General features: G+C 38.8%; 1 protein-coding gene across 5 annotated transcripts in view; it reads right to left on the bottom strand.

Annotated features, from left to right (window-relative positions):
- The window catches only part of ARHGAP32 (Rho GTPase activating protein 32), a 170,935-nt gene that overhangs the window by 68,403 nt on the left and 81,656 nt on the right, over nt 1–20,876 (bottom strand). For all 5 annotated transcript variants that reach the window (XM_072954129.1, XM_072954126.1, XM_072954128.1 and 2 more), the window contains one exon: nt 2,517–2,603. In XM_072954129.1, coding sequence (XP_072810230.1) covers nt 2,517–2,603 — 87 coding nt within the window. The remainder of the gene's footprint in view (nt 1–2,516; nt 2,604–20,876) is intronic.

Raw genomic sequence — 20,876 nt, 5'->3', positions numbered from 1 at the left:
ACAGCAACAATGTATTTCATAACATATGCTTGTGTATGGTGATGTATAAGTGAAATGAATGACAGCAATCAAACAAAAGTCATTTCTGATGGTCGAATTTCAAGCATCAGAGTACAGGAGATACTTTGAGGCAGAAAGCATTCACCTAAAACCAACTGTTTACCCCACTGACCGGGACATAAAGGAGCCTTTGTATTACCATAAATATCTAGGAAAAATTTGATTTTCAGAAAAAGTAAACTATTATACATTCATGAATTCTGGTTAATATACAAAGGTAATTCAACTACAATTCAACTTCAATAAGAACCATTCATTTCAACTACTCTAAAGCTTACTTTTATGGGATAATAAAATACGAGGTATTCTATTAAGCAACAGTTACTCTTACACTTAACAAAAGTAAAGATCAGAAGGGAATTTTCATTAGGGCACGTGTTAGAATAAATTTTTGCAACACTTAGGTTTACATTGGTCATTTTCAAATGAATGCTTAAAAGCTGACATTTGCTTATTTGCTAATGAATAAATACAATGGAATACAGAATACTATGAAGATTCCCTGCCACTAATGTTACAATTTAAAATGCTTTGTTCTATGTAATGAGGCTCAATGAAGTAAGTGTCAGGATTTATCAAATTTTGGTCTTTTTTAAATTACTGAATTTTCAACAAGGATCAAGAATTTTAGTTAAATAAAAAGAATTTCAAGTGCACATTATTAAAAATTAGAAATTAGCAAAAGCAGCTTCTGTAATGGATAGATTGCAGGGTATAAGGGTGATCTTATCTCATCTGAAGATTAAGTAATCTCTGAAATCTGTTCTGGACTGAGAAATCCAAGGAGATTTAAGAAAAGCTGGAAACAGGAAACCGAAGTCCTCAGTGTCTCCTGCTAAGATTTCATGTGACTTAGGAAAGCAAGTTCCGTAATTTAGGTCTCAGTTTCTTTATCTGCAAAATTAGAGGGTTTGATTGTGAGTCTCTCTTAGTTGTAAAAAATATATATGATTCAAGTTTAATATGGTTTATGGCTGATGTATACGGCAAGGATACAGAAGGCCAGCCATGAAAACACATCCGTCACTTGTGGTGCTGAGGCAGAGAGAAACACGACGGCATCATCACAGAGCAGCAAATTACTGTCCTGATGTAATAAATAACATGACAAGAAGTCCAAAATTCTTTAAGCAGTTTGACAAGATATTTACAACCAGGAAATAATCTAACTACCTAGGTCACTAATTCATGGAGGCGTAACATAAATAAAAATTATACATTCTAACGTATGGTACCAAAATACCATGCTTATCTTTTGAAAGTCGTTTTTAAAAAACAGCGCAGGTATTTCAGACATTGTGTTTTGCTTATGAGAATCGAAGTATCTGCATTGTCAGAATACATGAATGTTTTACATTCACCTGTTCAACATAACAGCAGTTGACATTTTTCACTTAAAAATTAACTCACTAAACAGAAGTATTTCATGAAATATGACATGACACAGCGATTCAGAGCTGCCCACTTCCTCAAAGGAACCAAGGTGACATACAATAAAACATGTGTAAACAGTACGGAACTTTTGACATCATATACATATGTGTGTACGTGTATATATATGTGTGTGTGTGCATATATATATGTGTATATATATATATTTGCAAGCTAAGTTCAGTTTTCAATCTCATATCCTCTCACCTATAAATAAAAGCACTTAATTCTGAAAGGTTTTCCTTAAGGGTCTAAGAATTTAAGTATTTCCCATGTGAAATAGGCATTAGACTGTTCCAGATTATTTAATTTTTAACTTCAGGTACATGAATAATTATTTTGGCAAAAACAAAACAAAACAAAACACAAATGCCTTACTCTCTCCCCAAAAAAACTGGACAGTTTGTACATAAGAAAGCTTTCCTCAAAAACACTTGCTTTACAATGACTAATTTAAAAAAAAAAGCAAAAAGACTCAATGAACAAAGAACATATTAAGGAACTAACTGCTTACTTGCTGGAGGAAATAATCAATGCTACAAATGACATATTTTAAATCTCATTAAGAGCCAGTCATGGTAATTAACCCTCAAAAAAGCTCTGACACTAAGAGAGAGGAAACAGCACACTCCCGCAGCACACACGTCCTACTGGTCTCCACGGGCAGAGCCTGCGGTCGTGGTCAGAAAAGTGAGCACCGGAGGCAGAGACTGCTGAGTGTGCTCTTTTATTGCAATACGTGGCCAAGAGCTGACGCCCTTAATCTCATCATCAAGAAGTGATATATCTCCTTTACTCTTACAAGAATTTTCATTAAAGTTTGTAAATTAAATACCTATTAAACTGATTCTATTAAATTGACTCTTTCAACTCTGAGTACACACAGAAATGCCAATGTGACTGGGAGAAAGAATAAAATAAAACATCTGTCTTACCAAAGCCAATGTTATTTGTTTATATTTGTTCATTCACATTGAATTCGCATTAAAGTTTATGGCAAACGGAGAGCACAGCTACGCAATTACCTGACAAGCAATGTGCACGAGGTAGACCAGCTCTTTAGATTCACAGCCGTTTTTTGTTACTTCATTTTGTTCTTCTGAAAGTGAAAGCTGCATCAAAAAAGAAAGGGCAGAAGGGAGGGAGAACAGTCAATGACAGACAAACAAGAACACAAGAAGCATTCAGTCACACCTGGGTCTCACGTCAACCTAACAGGACACACCTTACACACGACACTGCTTCGGGCAGATACAATGCATTATTCAGGATTTTAAACAAATTCATGTTTTTAAAAATTGTAGCTTACATCTAAGCTAACACAACTGTTTTATTTAGTAAATAAAACAATATATTCATTCAAAAACAGGCCTTCACTTCCTCAGCTTCCATCACCTGTGTAAACTGGGATCGGGTGGTTTAAAGGAGTGCGGGCTTTGTCGCAGGGACTGCAAGCTGGCCGCCCAGGACACAGGCTGGGCCTGCAGACAGAAGCACCGGGCAGGTCCACACACTGGGTTTTATTTTAGTTTTACTTGAATTAGCAGCAAAAGTTTAGAAACCAAGTGTTTTCACGTGAAAAACACAGATTTCTAGTTTCTACTGAAAAAATCTGAAGATCTGAAACATTGGACCCGTATTCTCACACTGGCAACAACTGGCTGGGCTGAGAAGGGGCGGATCCCGTGAAGGAGGCGTTTCTCTCCAAGAGTCTCCGTCACAGAAGTGGTTACTCTTCATTTTTTAGTATCTACGTTGAATGTTAACTGTCATTCCTCGTGCTACCTGCTTTGTTATTTTTTTGCACCCTACTCACTGCACTCATTTATTTACACACCTGTCCCCTCTGGGGACGTGAATCTGTAAACTGTGCTCCAGACATAGACAACCCTGAGCTCAAAAGTGTCACTAACTGATTATGCAACACTGAACTGCCTATTTAGTCTCTCGTCTGGAAAATGAGGATGATATAATACTATCTATTCTCAAGTTTGGAATGAGATAATACATTTATAAAGTATTCACCAAGGTGCCTGGCACTCAGTAAGTACCCAATAGATGTTACCTATCATTACAGTTAATATTATAAGAAATATAAAGAATATATTCTCTATCTTTGAAAGAAGTATCACTGGAAGCATTTCATAAAAAAAAAAATTCCTGGTATTAAACAGAAGTTTAGAGGCTCATGATCATTCTCACACAAGCCAAACAAGCCAGATTAACCACAAAATGAGTTTTTTTAAAAATCAAAGAATTAAGAATGAAAAGAAACCCACCTGAACTAAGCTGCAAAAAAATGACAAGGCTTTCCTGAGACAGAGGAGATTCGTACGGATGTGCTCAGATGCCAGGCAAAGATGCAGAAGGATAGAGTCTGCCCTAGACAGGCTAAGGAGAAACCAGCCGAACTCCGAAGGCCTGCATGTGGACCGGAGTGATTAGCTAAAATTCCAAGAAGGACCTGGTAGCAGACAGTCAACACCCACCCAGCAACTGACTCCCACTGGTCTCCACCAGGTGTACAGGGCCAGTGCTCGAGGGCCGGGGAGGAGCAGGGGAACTGAGCCGGGAAGTGCGTGGAGTCTCCCCAAGCAAAGCAGCTAAGCCCAGGAGATGGGAGCAAGGCAAGAGAGCTGAGAGAGAGAGCCCCTGAGGCTCTCAGGACATTTAACAACTGAAGGTTTGAGGTGCCACAGAAAAGCTGAGGGAAACCTCACTGAGGCGTCATAAGAGCATGAGGCACACTACACACGAGGATCTGGGCCAGGGCAGATGGAGGAGAGCACTCTGCTGGCACAGAAACCTGGGGAGCAAAGAGTGCTAGCAACCAGGCGGGGTGCTCACCCTCGGCCCAGAGAACTGCTGGCTTAGCAGTAAAGCACAAAGAGATCTGTCCAATTTTCAATTTTCTCTCCTGAAAAGAACCTCCTGAGTTTACACTCAAAATATTTAAAAGTAACGATAAATTAAAGCAAAGTAAAGCTGCCAGAGGCCAACTCTGTATTAGCCACAGTGGATTAAAAAGAGTCCAGTGGTCAGGGGCCAGCCTCAGGAGGCCCACCGTTGTCTCACTTCACAGGGAACTCTGGGGGGACGGGCAGGAGTAGACCGCCTGGGGTCACCAGGTGGCAAAGGAGGAGGACAGAGCACCGAGTGACCAGCCAGCGGATGTTGAAAGTGCCACCGCGTCCCTAATGGCAATCTCACCCAACCACAGAGCCAAAATGGCAGCCGCGTAAGGTCAAGGGACACAGTCTTCAGTTCACCCAGCTGGAGTCTACAGCCAACAGACCAAGCTACCACAAAGTGCAGTCAGCGACCCTCCCCGACTGCAAAGCCAGACCCCACCTAGAGGCACAGGATGCCTCTGGCCTCACGCAGGCAGAGCCCGGCCTGCGGCCCCGCTTCAACACTAACTCCAGCCAGTGGCACCGACTGATCGGGGGTAGAGCCTGTGGCCACAACTGACCAGAGGTAACCGACACATGAACAAAACAGAAGTTTAACAAAGAAACAGACACCATTAAAGAAAAAAAGAAATGATAGAGATAAAGAATACAACTGCTGCACTGAAAATTCAATCAATAGCTTCAATAACGGACTCAATCAAGTAAAAGAAAGACGCACTGAACTCAAAGACAGGCCGTTCACAATGGCGGGGGGATAAACGGAGGGAGGGTAGGAAGGAGGGAAAAAGACTGAAGAAAGAATACAGAACGTATGGGATACCAGTCAATGAGACAGCTCATGCATTACTGGCATCCCAGAAGAAGAGGGGGAAAAGGGGGAAGACAGTCTATTTAAAGAAATAACATTTTCACCATTTGTTGAAAACAGTGTCCTTTCCGCCACTGAACGGATGTGGCAATCTCACTGCAAACCCAGCGGCCATAAATGTGAGGCTTATTTTGGGGCCTTTTATTTTATGCCTTCGGTCTGTATGTCTGTCTTTATGTCAGTACCACTCGGTTTTGCTTACTTTAGCAATGTAGTAAATTTTGAAATTAGGAAGTGTGAGTTATTCAACTCTTGTTATTCTTCTTAGAGTCCTTTGAATTCGTATGTGTGATTCCATTTACATGAAATGTCCAGAATAGGCAAATCTTTAGAAATAAAAAGTAGATTAGTGGTTACCAGAGCTGTGGGGTTTGGCAGGGGGTGGGGGTGAGGCAGGGAGGGGGCGCAGATTCGGAAGGGAAAGGAAATGACTGACAGTGGGTACAGGGTTTCTGTCTGGAGTGATGAAAATATTCTAAAACTAGACTTTGCTGATGGGTGCACTAGGTTGTGAATATACTAAAAAAATAGTGAACTGTACACTTTAAATCAGTAAATTATATGGTATATGAATTATAGCTCAATAAGTCTGTTTTTAAAGTGAATTTTTAAATGTGGAAATGAATAGCACTTCAATAATCAACAGAATCTAATTTTTAATGAAGTTTTTAAAATATTCCACTCATATTAGCCATAAAAACTATAAGGTACCTAAAGATAAATAAAAATAAACAAAATGTGCTGAGTATTAGAGGAAATTACCAAACATCACTGAAAGCTGTGAAGGGAGATATAAATAAACCCGTAAGATTTGAAAATTCAGTACAGTATGCACAGTAATCATTCCTCAATTAATCTGTAGATTAAATGCAATTCTTATCAAAATTCCAATAGCTTGTTTTTTTCCACAGGATTTGTCAAGAAGAACCTAAAATGTAAATTGAAAAACAACGAGCAAAAAATAACCAGGATAATTCTGATGAAGGCAGGTGATTTTCCCTACCAGATTTCCAGACTTACGGAGGCTACAATTCAGTCTGTCTCTGAATCAACTTGCTACTCCTCCCACCAAGGAGAGCTCCACCCACCCTCTGAATTTATGCTATGCTTCTGTCTGACCCAATGAAACGTGGAGGAAGCGATGTTCCGTGACCTCCAACACTAGTGATTAAAAAGTCTCACCACTTCTGCTCGCTTATTGCTCTCAGAGCCCTGAGCCACCAGCCAGAAGTCCACAGTAAAGAGCTGGAGAACGAGCACGTGGAAAGGCCACGAAGCATGAGCCACCACGAAGAGAAAGAGGAGAAAGACCTCAGGGAGGGCCACTGCAGCACCGGACGTGCAGCCCCGCTGCTGTCACCGCACGACTGCGACTACGTGCGAGCCCACGGAGGACGGACAGGGGATGCCATCCGAGTCACTCCAGGGAATCAGGGAACAGCGAAACGGCTGCTGTGTTAAGTCACGAAGACTTGAGGTGCTTGTTTTTAACAGAGGATATCAGGAACCTATTCATTAAGACAGTGTGACACTAGCAAAGGGGCAGACCGTGGACCAATGGATCCGAAAAGACAGCAAGACGACTGACACACACACTTGGACATTGATACATGACCAACTGGGCCTTATAAACCACAGGGAAAAAGAAATCCTGCTTGGTCTATGGCCTAAGAAAACTAGGAAAAGAAACAGATTCAGACCTTAAGCCACACCCAAAGAATAATTCAAGGTGGATTAAACACCTAAGTGAAAATCAAAATTTTAAAACATAAAGTAGTAGTAGTAGTAATAATGTAATAGAGATGTGGAGAAATACCTTCCCATCCATAGGGCAAGAAGAATTTCTCAGCTAAACATGAAAAAGGCAAAACTGATAAAACTGACTCCACCAAAGGTTTTAAAGTTATCACAAAAGGGACATGATACACCAAGGGAAAAGGACAGTCACAAATGGGGATAAAAATATTTGTAATCCACGCTGACAGATGTTTAGCCAGAATACATAATTAAGAAATGAGACAGGTGTATACCTACCCCAACAGCTTGAAAAGTACCTGCAGTTTAAGTGGGGATCACTACGTATTCGAGTAATGAGTACATAAAATGCCGTACTGGAATACAGCACTTGTTTTCAAAACTGAATTCAATCTCTTTCCCTGCATATTCTTTTCTTCCTCTTGAATCCCCAAAGTAAATAAATATCATAACCATTCGCCCAGCTGACCAACCTAATCACCCTGCATTCCTCTACCACTCCTGCTCTCCACAAGCCCTTTCTTTCTATGTTCTCAAGGCCAAGATCTATCTAGACCTCTGATTCCCCAACCTCTCCTGTCTCCCAAAACTCGTATCTCACCCCTGCTCCTTTCTTCCCACTTCCCACTGCTACTTCCCTAGTTCTGGGCCTTGCAGCGTCTGGTCTAGACGTGGATGGCATGATCACAGTGCCCTTCTAACTGGTCTTGTTCCACTTCCCACTACACACCGATCATGGTACTTTCTTCTCAAAAGCCCTCAACACCTTCTCAGTTCCTACGAAGAAACTAATCTAAGTGCAAAATCCTAATACCTCAGGTGAGCCCTGAAGGATGGCATTTCTCCTAAGTATCTTCTAACACACATTGTCCCACAGTCATTCTAACCCATCCATCTCCCTTCCTTCCAGGTACCTCTGTCTGTGCTATTTTAATTGTCTAAATGCCCTTCACTTCTATTTTTGCATATCTAAAATCTATTCAATCTTCAGTAACGGTTTTCCTGAATGCCACAGGAATATCAACAAGAGCTCCTACAGCACATACTACACTTTCCTCATCTCACTGCATTGAGAGGTATTGCTTGTTCCCCATGATCTGCTTCATCAGCGACACTCACATAAGCATCCGGCAAGTACAGGGCACTCAACGAAGCCACTCTGAATGAACTGTTTGTGGGTTTCAAGACTTCCTACACCGCAAGTCTGACATCAAGATGTTTTATACAGCACCTGAACCGCATGGACCAAGAGGATACACTATGAAAGACTGGACTATATTTGACTAAAAACTTATGACATGAACGTAATGATTTAAGCTATTTTTATTTCGTTCAACTTAATGATTTCAATTTTCTGTCTATAAGGGGTGGAAAACAGAATTTCCTAGTCCCATACTTCTGGATTCCTTACAAATCTATTTTTGGAGTTATTTTTCCTATATTGAGTTCACTTTTCTATCACCATGGAAACCAATCTGAAATTAGTGTTGTTAGGATATTTAAAAATACAACTCTATTCAGTAAGACTTCAAATGTTCAAGAAAGTCCTTTCTCTGCATGAAGAATGGAAATCGGCATAAAGCTGAGTAAAAATACATCACCCCACTCACATAAAAACCACTCATTAAAGCTTAATCAACAGATGCAAATGGGGCAACGCAAGAGTTCTCCTCTTTTTATTTACCTTTTATAATGCTTTTTAGGCTGCAGTTTCACTATGACATACCTGTGGAGTTCGTCAGCAGTCTCCTTCACCCCTGCAGCCCACAGTAGGTATGGAAACGTGAAAACAATCTCTGCTGCACAATATCATGCAGTCTGCTCACCTCTACCATCAACATCCTAATATTCAAAACACTAAAAATACTACTTCAGAACTACCGAGTTGAGAATAACAAGTGGAAGAATAATTCCTTACTAGAGTCACAGCTTAGGTGGGTGTTAAGTGAAGTAAGTTCCAATCTCAGCGCACAGGGCAAAAATCAGTAACAGACAAAACTGCAATTCAAATTTTTAGGAAAAAGGTAGAGACCTACATGCATCTTAATAAATCTAACAGTGTTTCCTTCCAGACTGGAAAAGAGCACTGTTTCCTCAACTGAGAATCAGATACCTTAACATAAGAAACACCCTCAGCTCAGCGAGAGGCCAGAACACGAAGAATACATGGGAAATGAGGCCAGTGACAGAAAGCAGAACCACATCCCATCTTACAGATGCTCACCCCAGAACACACCCTTGTCGGGACAGCAAGCTTCATGAGCATTTTCACGTTTCTACGTGGTCAGAACTTCCTGAGCACACAGCTCCGGCATCTGGGTTAAATAAGGGATGACTGCATGCAAATCCGAGTGACAGAGCCCAACAGAGAGATGGACATCTTCCCGCCCCGCACAGCCATCTGCACATTCCAGGGCATCCGTGAAACAGAGCCCTTCCTAATTTCCCGGAGAGGATGTTTTACATTCCAGAGCAAAGGTCCCTCTCTCCATCTCCAGAAAGGCAAATGGACAGAAGTGCCAGCTATCCTATCAAAGCTCCCAGTTTCATAATTTCAGAGTTTGTCTCTTGTGGGACAAAACCCCACAGTACATATAGGATACATCTGGTTCTCACTGCATCATTTCATGGAGACTGGGGCACAAGGAACCACACAAGTTACTCTCTGAGCTTATAAAAGGTCTGGTCTTTGATTCAGAGGCCTCACATTTCTCTCTCTCTCTCTTTCTCTCTTTTTCTCTTTCCCCCTGTGTGTGTGTGTGTGTGTGTGTGTGTGTGTGTGTGTGTGTGTGTGTTTGAGAGAGAGAGAGAGAGTCTAATTGTGGCAAGTTGACTTGTTAGACCCTTCACAGTTCAGGCTCTACAATACTATTCTTCACAAGTATATGCAGTCAAATTCTTAGAAGTAAACTGCATGTGTAACATGACTCCAATATGAGACATATTTTTTTCTCATTCAACCAGTTTTACACATCTAACTTCTGGACTGGATAATCTCAAATGAGATACAGTTAAAATCCAGTACCAGGATGACAGCAGCACTGATAACTCACTGTGTGAACTCTGTGTTTCAAACTCTGCCCTCAAATGACAAAGATTTCCAGGCATAAGAGGAAGTGTTACTATAGCGTATGCAGAAAAGTAGGTTTGAGATTTATTTTTATCTGAGGAAAACTTAACTTTTTGGTAGGGGTGGGAATAATAAAATTATCATGGCTTTTGTTCCAAATATTTACACACATAATAATATGCAGTTCTAAATAAGACATTTTTAACTGGAAACATGTACAAGTTAATCTTGAAACTGCAGTAGTATTAAGAAGATGGGAGAAATAAACTTTTCATTGATTTACTTCACTTTTATCAATGTCTGAAAGTCTCAGAGATAGGTACTAAAACTTGTTGCTGATATATATTTCTATAAACTTTAAAGCCCACATTTACATAAAGTCTTAATCAGGAAGGAATGTCAGTCTTTCCAAAAGAAACCACACTTGGGCAATAGTCATGAATTTGGTAAGTATTTTACCAGCATACTGAAATACTGAAACCAAAAATGCAGAATCCATCCACACGATTTTATCTGTTAATGATTTGTTAACAAAAGATTTTCAATGTTGCTATAAAGGGGGGAAATGCAATGATGTGTCTTCTCTGGTTTCCTTTACCTTTATTTTTAAAGTTTCTAAATATATCACAATTTCAACAGTCTAAGTCATACAAGTTTAACTCTAAAACTAGAGGTACCTTTTTAAGCTAATTGTAATTACAAAATGGCATCTGTTACTTTAGCTTTCTCCATTTCACAGTTTTGCATAAGGTTAGTTTTTATGTTAAAAGGAATAATATACCTAAATAAACTGATAACTAGATCACCAAGAATATTATCAATACAATCTCTCTTGTGAGGTGTAGTTTGTCGCAAAACACCTCACCGTCATTAAGCTTCCAACTTGCAAAGAATTTCTTTATCCACTGCCTCAATCCTGACAATGCTACCCTCGTGTCATCAGGAAAGTATTACTTTCCACATTTAACAGATTAAGGTCTGACTTCACCAAAGTGCCTTAGAACATCTACCATTCAAAATTCACTAAGCAAGCTGGTTTGTTTGCTAATTACCACCTCACTTAATTCTCACAGTGCTCTGTGATGCATTTGGAATTGATACAGTTACTCCTAATTCACAGTTGAGGAAACAGGACCAGAGAAGCTGAGGTACTTACTTAAGAGCCCACAGGTTACAGTGCATTATTAGTCATCAGACTTTTTTACCTTCAACTCATTAAAGACATGAGGTATCTCAAGGCTATCGTGTATTTCTGCTTATCAAAATAGCAGTTTTGTCAGTTTGTCCTTTTCTAGTACTTTTACAAAAGAATGAATGTGCCGGACAGCTCTACAGCCTTGATTCTAGCACAGAGCCCCACCACTTACCAGCTGCGATCCTAGGTAAGTCCTTAAACTCAATTTCCTCGTCTGAAACTGCTGTGAAGAGTCAATGAGACAACATACAAGCAGTATTTAGTATAATGTCTGGCTCACAGAAAGCACTTGGGAAATACCAGCTTGTATTTTTTTTTATTACAATTCTGATTACTTTATTTAAAATAAAAATTCAAGGTTTATTTTGTATTTTTACTCCTCAACATTTTTACACTCAGGTCAAACTTTACTACCTCTTTCCACATTTCTCAGTATCCGGGCGAGGCTGCGTCTGCTGATAGAAAGTGTCCACAGAAGAAGATGCAAACCTGCCCGCTGGGCCTCGGCCTCAGCAGCGTCTCTCAGCCCCTCACATGGCAGCTTTAGCTGCACACGCCAGAGAAGCAGGTGTTCGACTCGTACCTTCTCTGTACATAGTATATTTCAGCCAAAACCTAAGCTCTCACGTAAATTAATGCTTTATATGGAATCAGATAAAAAGAAGCATGTTAATTCACAGCTGCAGATAACCGAATGAGAAGAGAAGGCGCGCGCACATCCACACTAGAGGGCGGTCTCACACAACGCCCCGCGCGAAGGGCTGGAAGCCTCGCAGCAGAAGGCAGACGAGACTGATCACATCTCTGCATCTTGCAGGAGACTTCTTTTCCTTCTTTCCGAAAAATATTTTTGGAATGTGAAAAAATGTTTGTTTTTGAACAACAAAGGTGATTCAACAGGGAGAAGGGCAATAAAGGTAATAAATTTACACAATTTAAAACTACATGTGGTTTTACTTAATAAGTAGTAAGAAGCCCGTTCTAGCAATGCTTACCTTTAACTCTATTTTTTTTTTTGCAGGTTTCAATTTCTCTAAACAAAATATAATGCAGCCCTTATACACCAAATCCTTCAGAGTTTATTCAAAGTGCTATTCAGGGAGAAAATGTCTAAATTCAAGTGTACTTATTAAAAAATAATGGCTAAAACCGAATAAAATTCTATAGGTACTATTGATACTTTATCTAAAGAAAAAATATGCTTAGGAATTAACAGTTAATTAGTAATAGGGAGGGGGGAGAGACAAAGAAGTGGAGGAAAGGAGGGAGGAGGGGGGAGGGAAGGGGGGGAAGAGTCTCAAGTTGATGAATAAAAACTCCAGCTGGTTTCTTGATAAGATCAAATGTTATGAATAGCTTGTGCACAACTTACACCCATAAATTTGACAATCTACATTAAATGAACAATTTTGTAAGAAAACATAAACGATAATAAAAATTGACCTAAGAAGACAGTGAGCAGACCTAAAAAAAGAACCTGGCCAGACCAGTAATCAAATTATAAGTTCAAGTGGTAACTGAAGATTAAGCACTCAAATGGGAACCAGGCCCAAAAGGTTTTAACAGGAAAATTCTATTAAACCTTCAAAGAACAAGTAATTCCCATTTCCACAAACAATTCCAAGACATTTGTTTTTAAAGGGCTATGGGGTAATGAAGGTCTCCAACTCAGGCTAGTGGACAAGTACAACATACAGACCAACATGAGCACAGACACAAAACTCAGAAGATCCTGACAGAGTGAAAAAGGGAATTTATTTTTAAACTATTTGGCCCAGAAGGAGAGTGTGTCCTAAGAATATAAAGATGTTTCAACAATCTATTTCTATGACCAGAGTAATTATTTACTATAAATAACAATGCAATGAATACATGTCCTTTTGAGAACTGGTCTTTGTTCATGACGTCCCAGCCTCTACCCAGGGAACTCCTATTTGCCTTTAAAATGCCAATCAAATGTCATCTTCTCTGTGAAGCACTTAATGATCCTTCAAAACAGAGTTAACGTCTCCATGTTTGTTATATATATATGTATACACAGATACATATATATACATACATACATATATACATGTACAAATAAAGATATAAAATTAACCTCAAGCTAATGTATTTTGATTCAACATCTATTATGTTTATAATTATCCTCTCATATTCTAGTCCCCCTCAAATGAATGAGAACATCTCAAGGGAAGGAACAATGTTACCTTTTTGATATATATTTCCAACATACAGTATCCCACCTGGAGCACAGTCAACATGCAGTGTTTGTTAAATGAATGATTCTCCAACATACTTAACAAGAAACATCATGCCATGCCTTCCATTAAACAATCTCACTGAGCACCTACTACTGAAAGCCTGTGCTGAGTTCTGCAGAAGTAAGAAGTGAGAAATACCCATACAAAGAGTTTATAATTGTTTAGGAATATCAAATAATAAATAAACATACATCAAAATGGAAAATGGTAAGTGAAAAATGATATAAAAACATATATTTACCACCATCATCAAAATGAATAAAATACTTAGGCGTACATTTAACCTAAAAAGTGTAACACCTGTATGCTGAAAACTATAAAATATTATTGAAAAAATTAAATAATATGGAAAGACACCCTGTGTTCAACAACTGGAAGACAATATTATTAAGATGGCTATATCCCACAAATTAAACTACAGAGTCAACATAATTCGTACCACAATTTCAAATCGCCTTTTTTTTTTAAACAGGAATGGACAAGCTGATCCTAAAATTCACATGGAAATCTAGGGGACCCAGAATAGCCAAAACAATCTTGAAAGAGAAGAACAAAGTTGGCAGACTCACAATTCTCAATTTCAAAACATGTTACAAAGTTAAAGTGATCAAAATAGTGTGGTAATGGCATAGAATACATATGTTCGAAAGGAACAGAAATGAGAGTTCAGAAATAAACCCAAACATCTATTGCCAACAGATTTTCAACAAGAGTGCCAGGACCATTCAAAGGGGAAAGAATTGTCTTTCCAACCAGTGGTGCTCAGAAAAGTGGATATTCACATCCAAAACAATGAATTTGGACCCCCTACATCACACTATCTACAAAAATTAACTCAAAATGAGTCAAAGACAAATACATTTAAGTGCTAGAACCATAAAACTCTTAAAAGGAACTACAGGAATAAATCTTGATGTTCTTGGGTTAGGCAACAGTTTCTTAGATATAACAACAAAAGCATATGCAACCAAAGGAAAAAAACAGATAAATCAGACCACCAAAATTACAAACATCTACGCTTCAAACGACACTATGAAGAAAGTGAAAACAAACTGCAGATTTAAGAACATATTTGCAAATTATATATCTGGTAAGGGTATATAGTATTCAGAATAATACAAGAAACTCTTAAAACTCAACAACCAAGAAAAAAATTAAAATTAAAATATGAACTCAAATAGACACTTCTCCAAAAAAAGATACATAACTAGCCAAAAAGTACATGCCTATCTAGTCACACCCACCAGGGTGCTATATTCAAAAAGACATATAAAACCAAGAGAATCAAAAACACACGTTCACACAACAAATCATACATGAGTATTTATAGTAGCATTATTCATCACTATTCATAAGAGCCAAAAAGTGGAAACATTCAAATGACCACAAACTAAAGAATGGTTACCAAAATGTAGTATGCCCACACAACGGATTATTCTTCACCCATAAAGAGGAATGAAGTACTGATAAATGCTACAACATGGATGAGTCTTAAAAATACTACACTAAGGAAAAGACACCAACACAAAAGACAACACAGTATACGATTATATTTATGTGAAATGCCAAGAACAGGCAAATTTATAGAGACAGAAAGCAAATTAGTGGTTGCCAAGGCTTGGAAAGAAGGGAAACAGGGAATGACTGCTAAAAAGTTATGGCGTTTCCTTTGGGGGTAATGAAAACGTTCTGGAATTCAACAGTGATAAATGACTAAATGTTCTGAATGTGGAGAAAGCCACTGAACTGTGTACTTAAAAATGGGTAAGATGGTGAATCTACAATATGTGAATTTACCTCAATAAAAAAAGGTAAATTTCACACGACTTATATCAATATGAAAAAAATACAATGTGTTATGATTCAGAAACCAACTCATCCACTGGGGACGGGAGGTAGAAAGAGAAGTGGATCGGAAAAGCTAATTAGATGTGACATACACCTTGAAAGATACACAAGATTCTTGAAAAGAAGAAAGGTTAAAACAAAGGAAAGATCGTGACGTGTTCAGTAAATGAATAGTTGGATAAAAGTAAGATAAAAGAGTGAAAAAAAGGATGAAGGGTGTGCTGGAAGCTTATATGCAACATCTTGAATGCCAGGGCCTTGTATAGTGGAAGGTCTAGAAAGGTTTTACACAGAGGTTGAAATTTCTGGAGCTGTACTTTAGGCCAAGTTATTGAAACACAGGCACATTCAAAAACTGGTAGAGCCAAAACCAGAGATGAAGATTTCAAATAAGGGACAGAAACAGAAAAGAAGGATGGATTTGAAAGAACTGTATGACTATCTAGATGTGATGCACAACACACAGGTCTACCTGGAGGTGACTAGGAGAACAAAATTATCAGAAACTGGAATGGCTAAGGGTGGGTACTTCAGAAACACACTGCCTGGCTTCAAATCCTAGCTCTACTATTTACCATCTATGTGACCCTTGGCAAGTCACCTCACCTCTCAGACATCCATCTCTAAGCTGGGGGCAGAGAATCTAAAGCATTAGGTCCCTGTAGGCACAGATTCAGCTTATTGTTCTAGTGGATGGTGAGATGACCAACAGGTACTGGCTTCCCACATGGATCCAAAAATGCTAACCTTTATCACACATTAAGTGTGATACACCTGGGTATCTACTCCCACACTCATCAGTCTGTTCTGTCTAGTCCTCTGCCAGAGCACAACTAAGAAGACCGAGAAACTATACAATCATCAGCATTATCTCTTTAAAAAACAGAAGAAGGATATAATAAGCAATGTATAGAAAGACAAATACAAATTATAAGCATAAAATCATGTACAACATCCCTCATAACTAGAGAAATACAGATTACAACAAGAAGATGACATACTGCACCTATCCTATGGGCAAAAATTACAAAATCAACAATCTTGTCACTGGGAGGAAAAGATACTACCATTAACCACTGCATAAACTGGCATACTTCAAAAATAAACTTAGCAACAACTGTCAGCATTTTAAGTGTACATACCCTTTGACTCAGCAAATCCTCTTACGGGATTTTATTTAATGGGCATATTCACATCATTAAAACCTGGAATATCCATCAATAGGGAACCAATTAAATAAATTATGGTATAATAATAAAATGAAATATTATGTAGCTATGAAAATGAGTAAGGTAAATCCAAATTACTAAAATAAAAAAATATACCTAAGATATACTTGCAAGTAAAAAAGCAATTTTCAAGACAGTATGTATAGAATTTCATCTATATTTTTAAAGGATATAGTTAAGTAGATAGTTATAGCTACAGCTCTATCTAGAGATACTGCTATGTATATTTTATAAATACATGGAAAAATTCTAGACAGACTCATAATAGTTAATAAAAGAAAAAGCATAAAGGGAATTTTCACTTCCATTTGTAGCTGTCATAAAATATCATTTGATATTTTACAAAAAAATAAGTAAATGCACACTCATAAGGAGTATATATTCTTATCACATAAGAGCAAATTTAAATGTCAAAAAAACCCAAAATATTTTAAAAAGCATTTTTAAAGTAAATTTTATCTCTTCTTCAAACATAAGTTCATTCATCCATTCATTCAACAAATATTCACTGAGTGATTTTTATGTGTCAGGCACTGTTCTACTCAGATGCTGAGGTGGGAAAAAAAAGAAGAAATAATGATAAAATATTTAGCATGCCAGATGGTGGTAAATGTTACAGCGAAAAATTACTTATGGAAGAGAGGTGGCGAATACTGGTGACCAAGAGGTGCCATCTTACATAGAAAAAGTATACCCTGAGAAGACATTTGCTCAAGCACTTTAAAAAGGGAAGGTAGCAAGTTATGTGGATATCCAGGGAGAACTTTCCAAGCAGAGGAAACAGAAAGTCCAGTGGCCCTGAGGAGGAAGCCCGTATCTGGGGGAAGAGCAGAGGTAACCGCGGCTGAAACACTATGTCGTAGGGGAGGAGGGGTAAGAGATGCGGGCAGAGCGTTTAAGGGTAGATATCGTAAATCCATGTAGGAAATTTGAAAGAATTTGACTTTTACTTTGAAAAAGAGGAGAAATGGAGGGTTTTGGAAAAGTGACATGATCTGAATTCCTAAAACTCAACAACATCGAAACACTAAGTAACCCAATTTAAAAACAGGGAAAGGACTTGAAGAGACCCTTCTTCAAAGAAGATACACAAATGGACAGTAGGTACCTGAGAAGATGCTGAACATCACCAATCATTAGGGAAATGAAAATCGTATTGTACTCATTAGTTTGATAAAAATGTTCAAAGATACAATATATATGGTCACACAGAATGTTGTCTAAGGGTTTAATTCTAAGTACCTAACAGCGAGATCATGCATAACCTCCATTGCCCCTTCGTGCCATGGACTCCCCGTGCTCTCTTCACTATCTGATATGGAGTCATTAGCGTCTTTAATCCGATTGGACAACGAGGAATCAAGGGGTGGAGATGGGAGTGGCACCACTCTATATTACTCACAGTGACTCACTAGCAACACTGTTGCTTTCTGTCTCCAGGACGTGTGCTCTCGTGGCCTAGAGGTCTTAGTCGCAAAGGGAGGAATGCTTTCACCAGAAGAAACAACAATGATTCACGGAGCTGGAAGTTAAGACTGCTGCTCAGCCACTACAGGCTCCTTATGCTTCTAAACTACCAGGCAAAGAAGGGAATTACAGTGCTGACTTCCAGAGGGAAAATGGACAGCTTCTTGACAACGGAAGTAAGGAAGAGTACATCCAGAATGTAGGGGATCCCTTAGGGTGTCTCCTGGTATCACCATACCCCGTCATTAAACTCAGTAGAAAATAACGAGAGCCCAATTCAGGAAGGACTATTAATGGCCAGACCCAAAATGAAGGTTTGGGTCACCTCACCAGGTGAACAACCACAACCAGCTGAGGTTCTGGCTGAGGGCAAAGGCAAATGCAGAATGAGCAGTGGTGAAGGCAACGGTAACACCACCTACAGCCATATGACCATTTACAGAGTCAAGAGCTATAACTGTCATGAGTATTCCTCCTTATTTTGTTATGAATATGTTTCGCGTGTGTGAGTGTGTGTGTATACCTGTAGCAAATATCTTGTTTCCTCCTCTCTCTTTATCGCCTTATTAATATAAGGTTTACCTCATTATATTTAAGTATTGTTAACTTTACATCACAGTCTTCTAGTTATGGAATATCAAGAGTAAACATTACTGAAGGACTTTGCATCCTCTTCTGGGTAAAGATCTAGTGTCTTTAGTTGTGTAAACAATAGCTGGCCATGTTAGGCAGAAATAGGACCTTGTTATTGTCTTTATTTGGAGATAAGTATGGTTTAAGGAGTGCCAAGATGAGAAAGGGTAGACTGTGACAATTAATTTTATGTTTCAACTTTTGGTCAAACATTATTCCAAATGTTACTGTGAGGTTATTTTTCAGACGAGATTTAACGTTTAATTCAGTCGACTCTGAGTGAGGGAGATTACCCTCCATAACGTGCAGGAGAAGGGAGAGGGAGGAGAGATCACCCTCCGAACAGTGGCAGGTCTTGAAGACTGACTTCCCCTGCAGAAGAGGGAGCTCTCCTAGCAGACTGCCCTTGCACTCAAGTTGCAACCATTCCGCTCCTCCTGGTCTTCAGCTTACTCTAAATCTCCACAATACCACATAAGCCCGTTCCTTAAAATCTCTCGCTCTCTCTCTCTACACACACACACACACACACACACACCCCTCTGTTCTGTTTCACTGGAGAACTCTAATATAGTCATATTTTAAAATAATAATAAAATTGGACTCCTTTCAAAAAAGACCAGTGGGTGCCACAGTGTTAAAACACTGAAATGCTGTACCACCGATGGCACACACTACTAGAGGGCAATGCTCTGCGCAGGAGAAGGCAGCAGACCTCAGCTCCAGCGCTGTGGTTAACATCCATTCTGACTGGTGTTTCAGCAGGGGTTCGGAAGTTTTAACATCACTCCTTTTCACACTATACATAAATGTCAATTCCAAGTAACCTGAACGTTAAAGTCAAAATTAGGGAACTTAAAGGGAAAAAAAAGGACAATATCTTCATAACTTCAGAGCAAGGAAGCACATCTTAAATATGACTAAAAACCGACAAGCCAGAAGGTTTGTACATACATACAACTGCATAACGAATAAAATAAACAATGCCAATGTATTAAAAGGGAGTGAATAAACATGCCACAACCTGGGAGAAAGTGTTTTTAGTTCACACACAAAAATAAAGGACTAGATGCAACAAAAAAAAAGACTAACATCTAAAATATGTAAAGCATTCCCATGAATGAGTAAGAAAAATACAAGTAAATCTATAAAACAAATTGAGCAAAAGGCTTGATTTAGACTTAAAAAACAGGAATCTCAGATGCACAATAAACAACTGAAAAGATGCTCAACTGCATTAGAAATTAGGAAACTGCAAATTAAAAAACAGTGAGAGAGAACTGCATCCCCATCAGATTAGTAAAAATTAACAAGTATCACACAACCAAGAGTTGGCAAGGATGCGGAAAACAGCTCTCATTTTACTGCCTGTGGAGTGTAAATTTGTAAATCCCTTTAAAAAGTAGTTTGTTTACTTAGTAAAGCAGAACATGTGGGTCCACTGTAACCCTGAAATTCCACTCTGAGGTGTACGCCTGAGGAACTCCTGCATTTGTGCCACAGGATTCGAGTTCACTGAGAGGCTGTTTGTAACAGTCAAAACCTGACAACAACCCAAATTTCAAACAAATAAAATAACTGATAAATTACCTGTGACACACATGTGCTATGGATTAATACACAGCAGAAATGAACAAACTATAACTACAAACATCTACGGGGTAAATTTCACAGTGTTAAATGAAGAAGCCTGCCCGGCCTGACATCCCAGCCCCCGCCAGTAGCCCTGATCCTACTTAATCCTGTTCCACGTTCTCACCATAGCTCTCATCTTCTGGCCTTTTCTATGCTCTGTAAGAATAGGTCTTTGATTTTTGCTGGAGCTGCTCACTAACATCGCCAGAGCACCTAAAGCTGCCTGCTCAGTAAATATTGGCTGAATAAATCAGACTAATTCCAATTAAATAAAGTTCAGAGACAGGTAAACCTAAATACCACACTGATTAGGAATGCATACAGACAGTAAAATTATTTTTTTAAATGTAATGAATATTACACAAGAGATGGTGGAAGTAACCTCTGGGGTAGGGAAGGCAAAGGCAACACGCGGGACACCAGAAATGTCCACCTCCTAGCCTAGACTTTAAAAGACGTGTATAATACATACATATAAATGTATGTGTTTTATATGCATACACACGTACAAA

Source organism: Vicugna pacos, chromosome 33, assembly GCF_048564905.1.
Source record: "Vicugna pacos chromosome 33, VicPac4, whole genome shotgun sequence".
Lineage (NCBI taxonomy): Eukaryota > Metazoa > Chordata > Mammalia > Artiodactyla > Camelidae > Vicugna > Vicugna pacos.
This window is presented reverse-complemented; position numbering and strand designations above follow the sequence as displayed.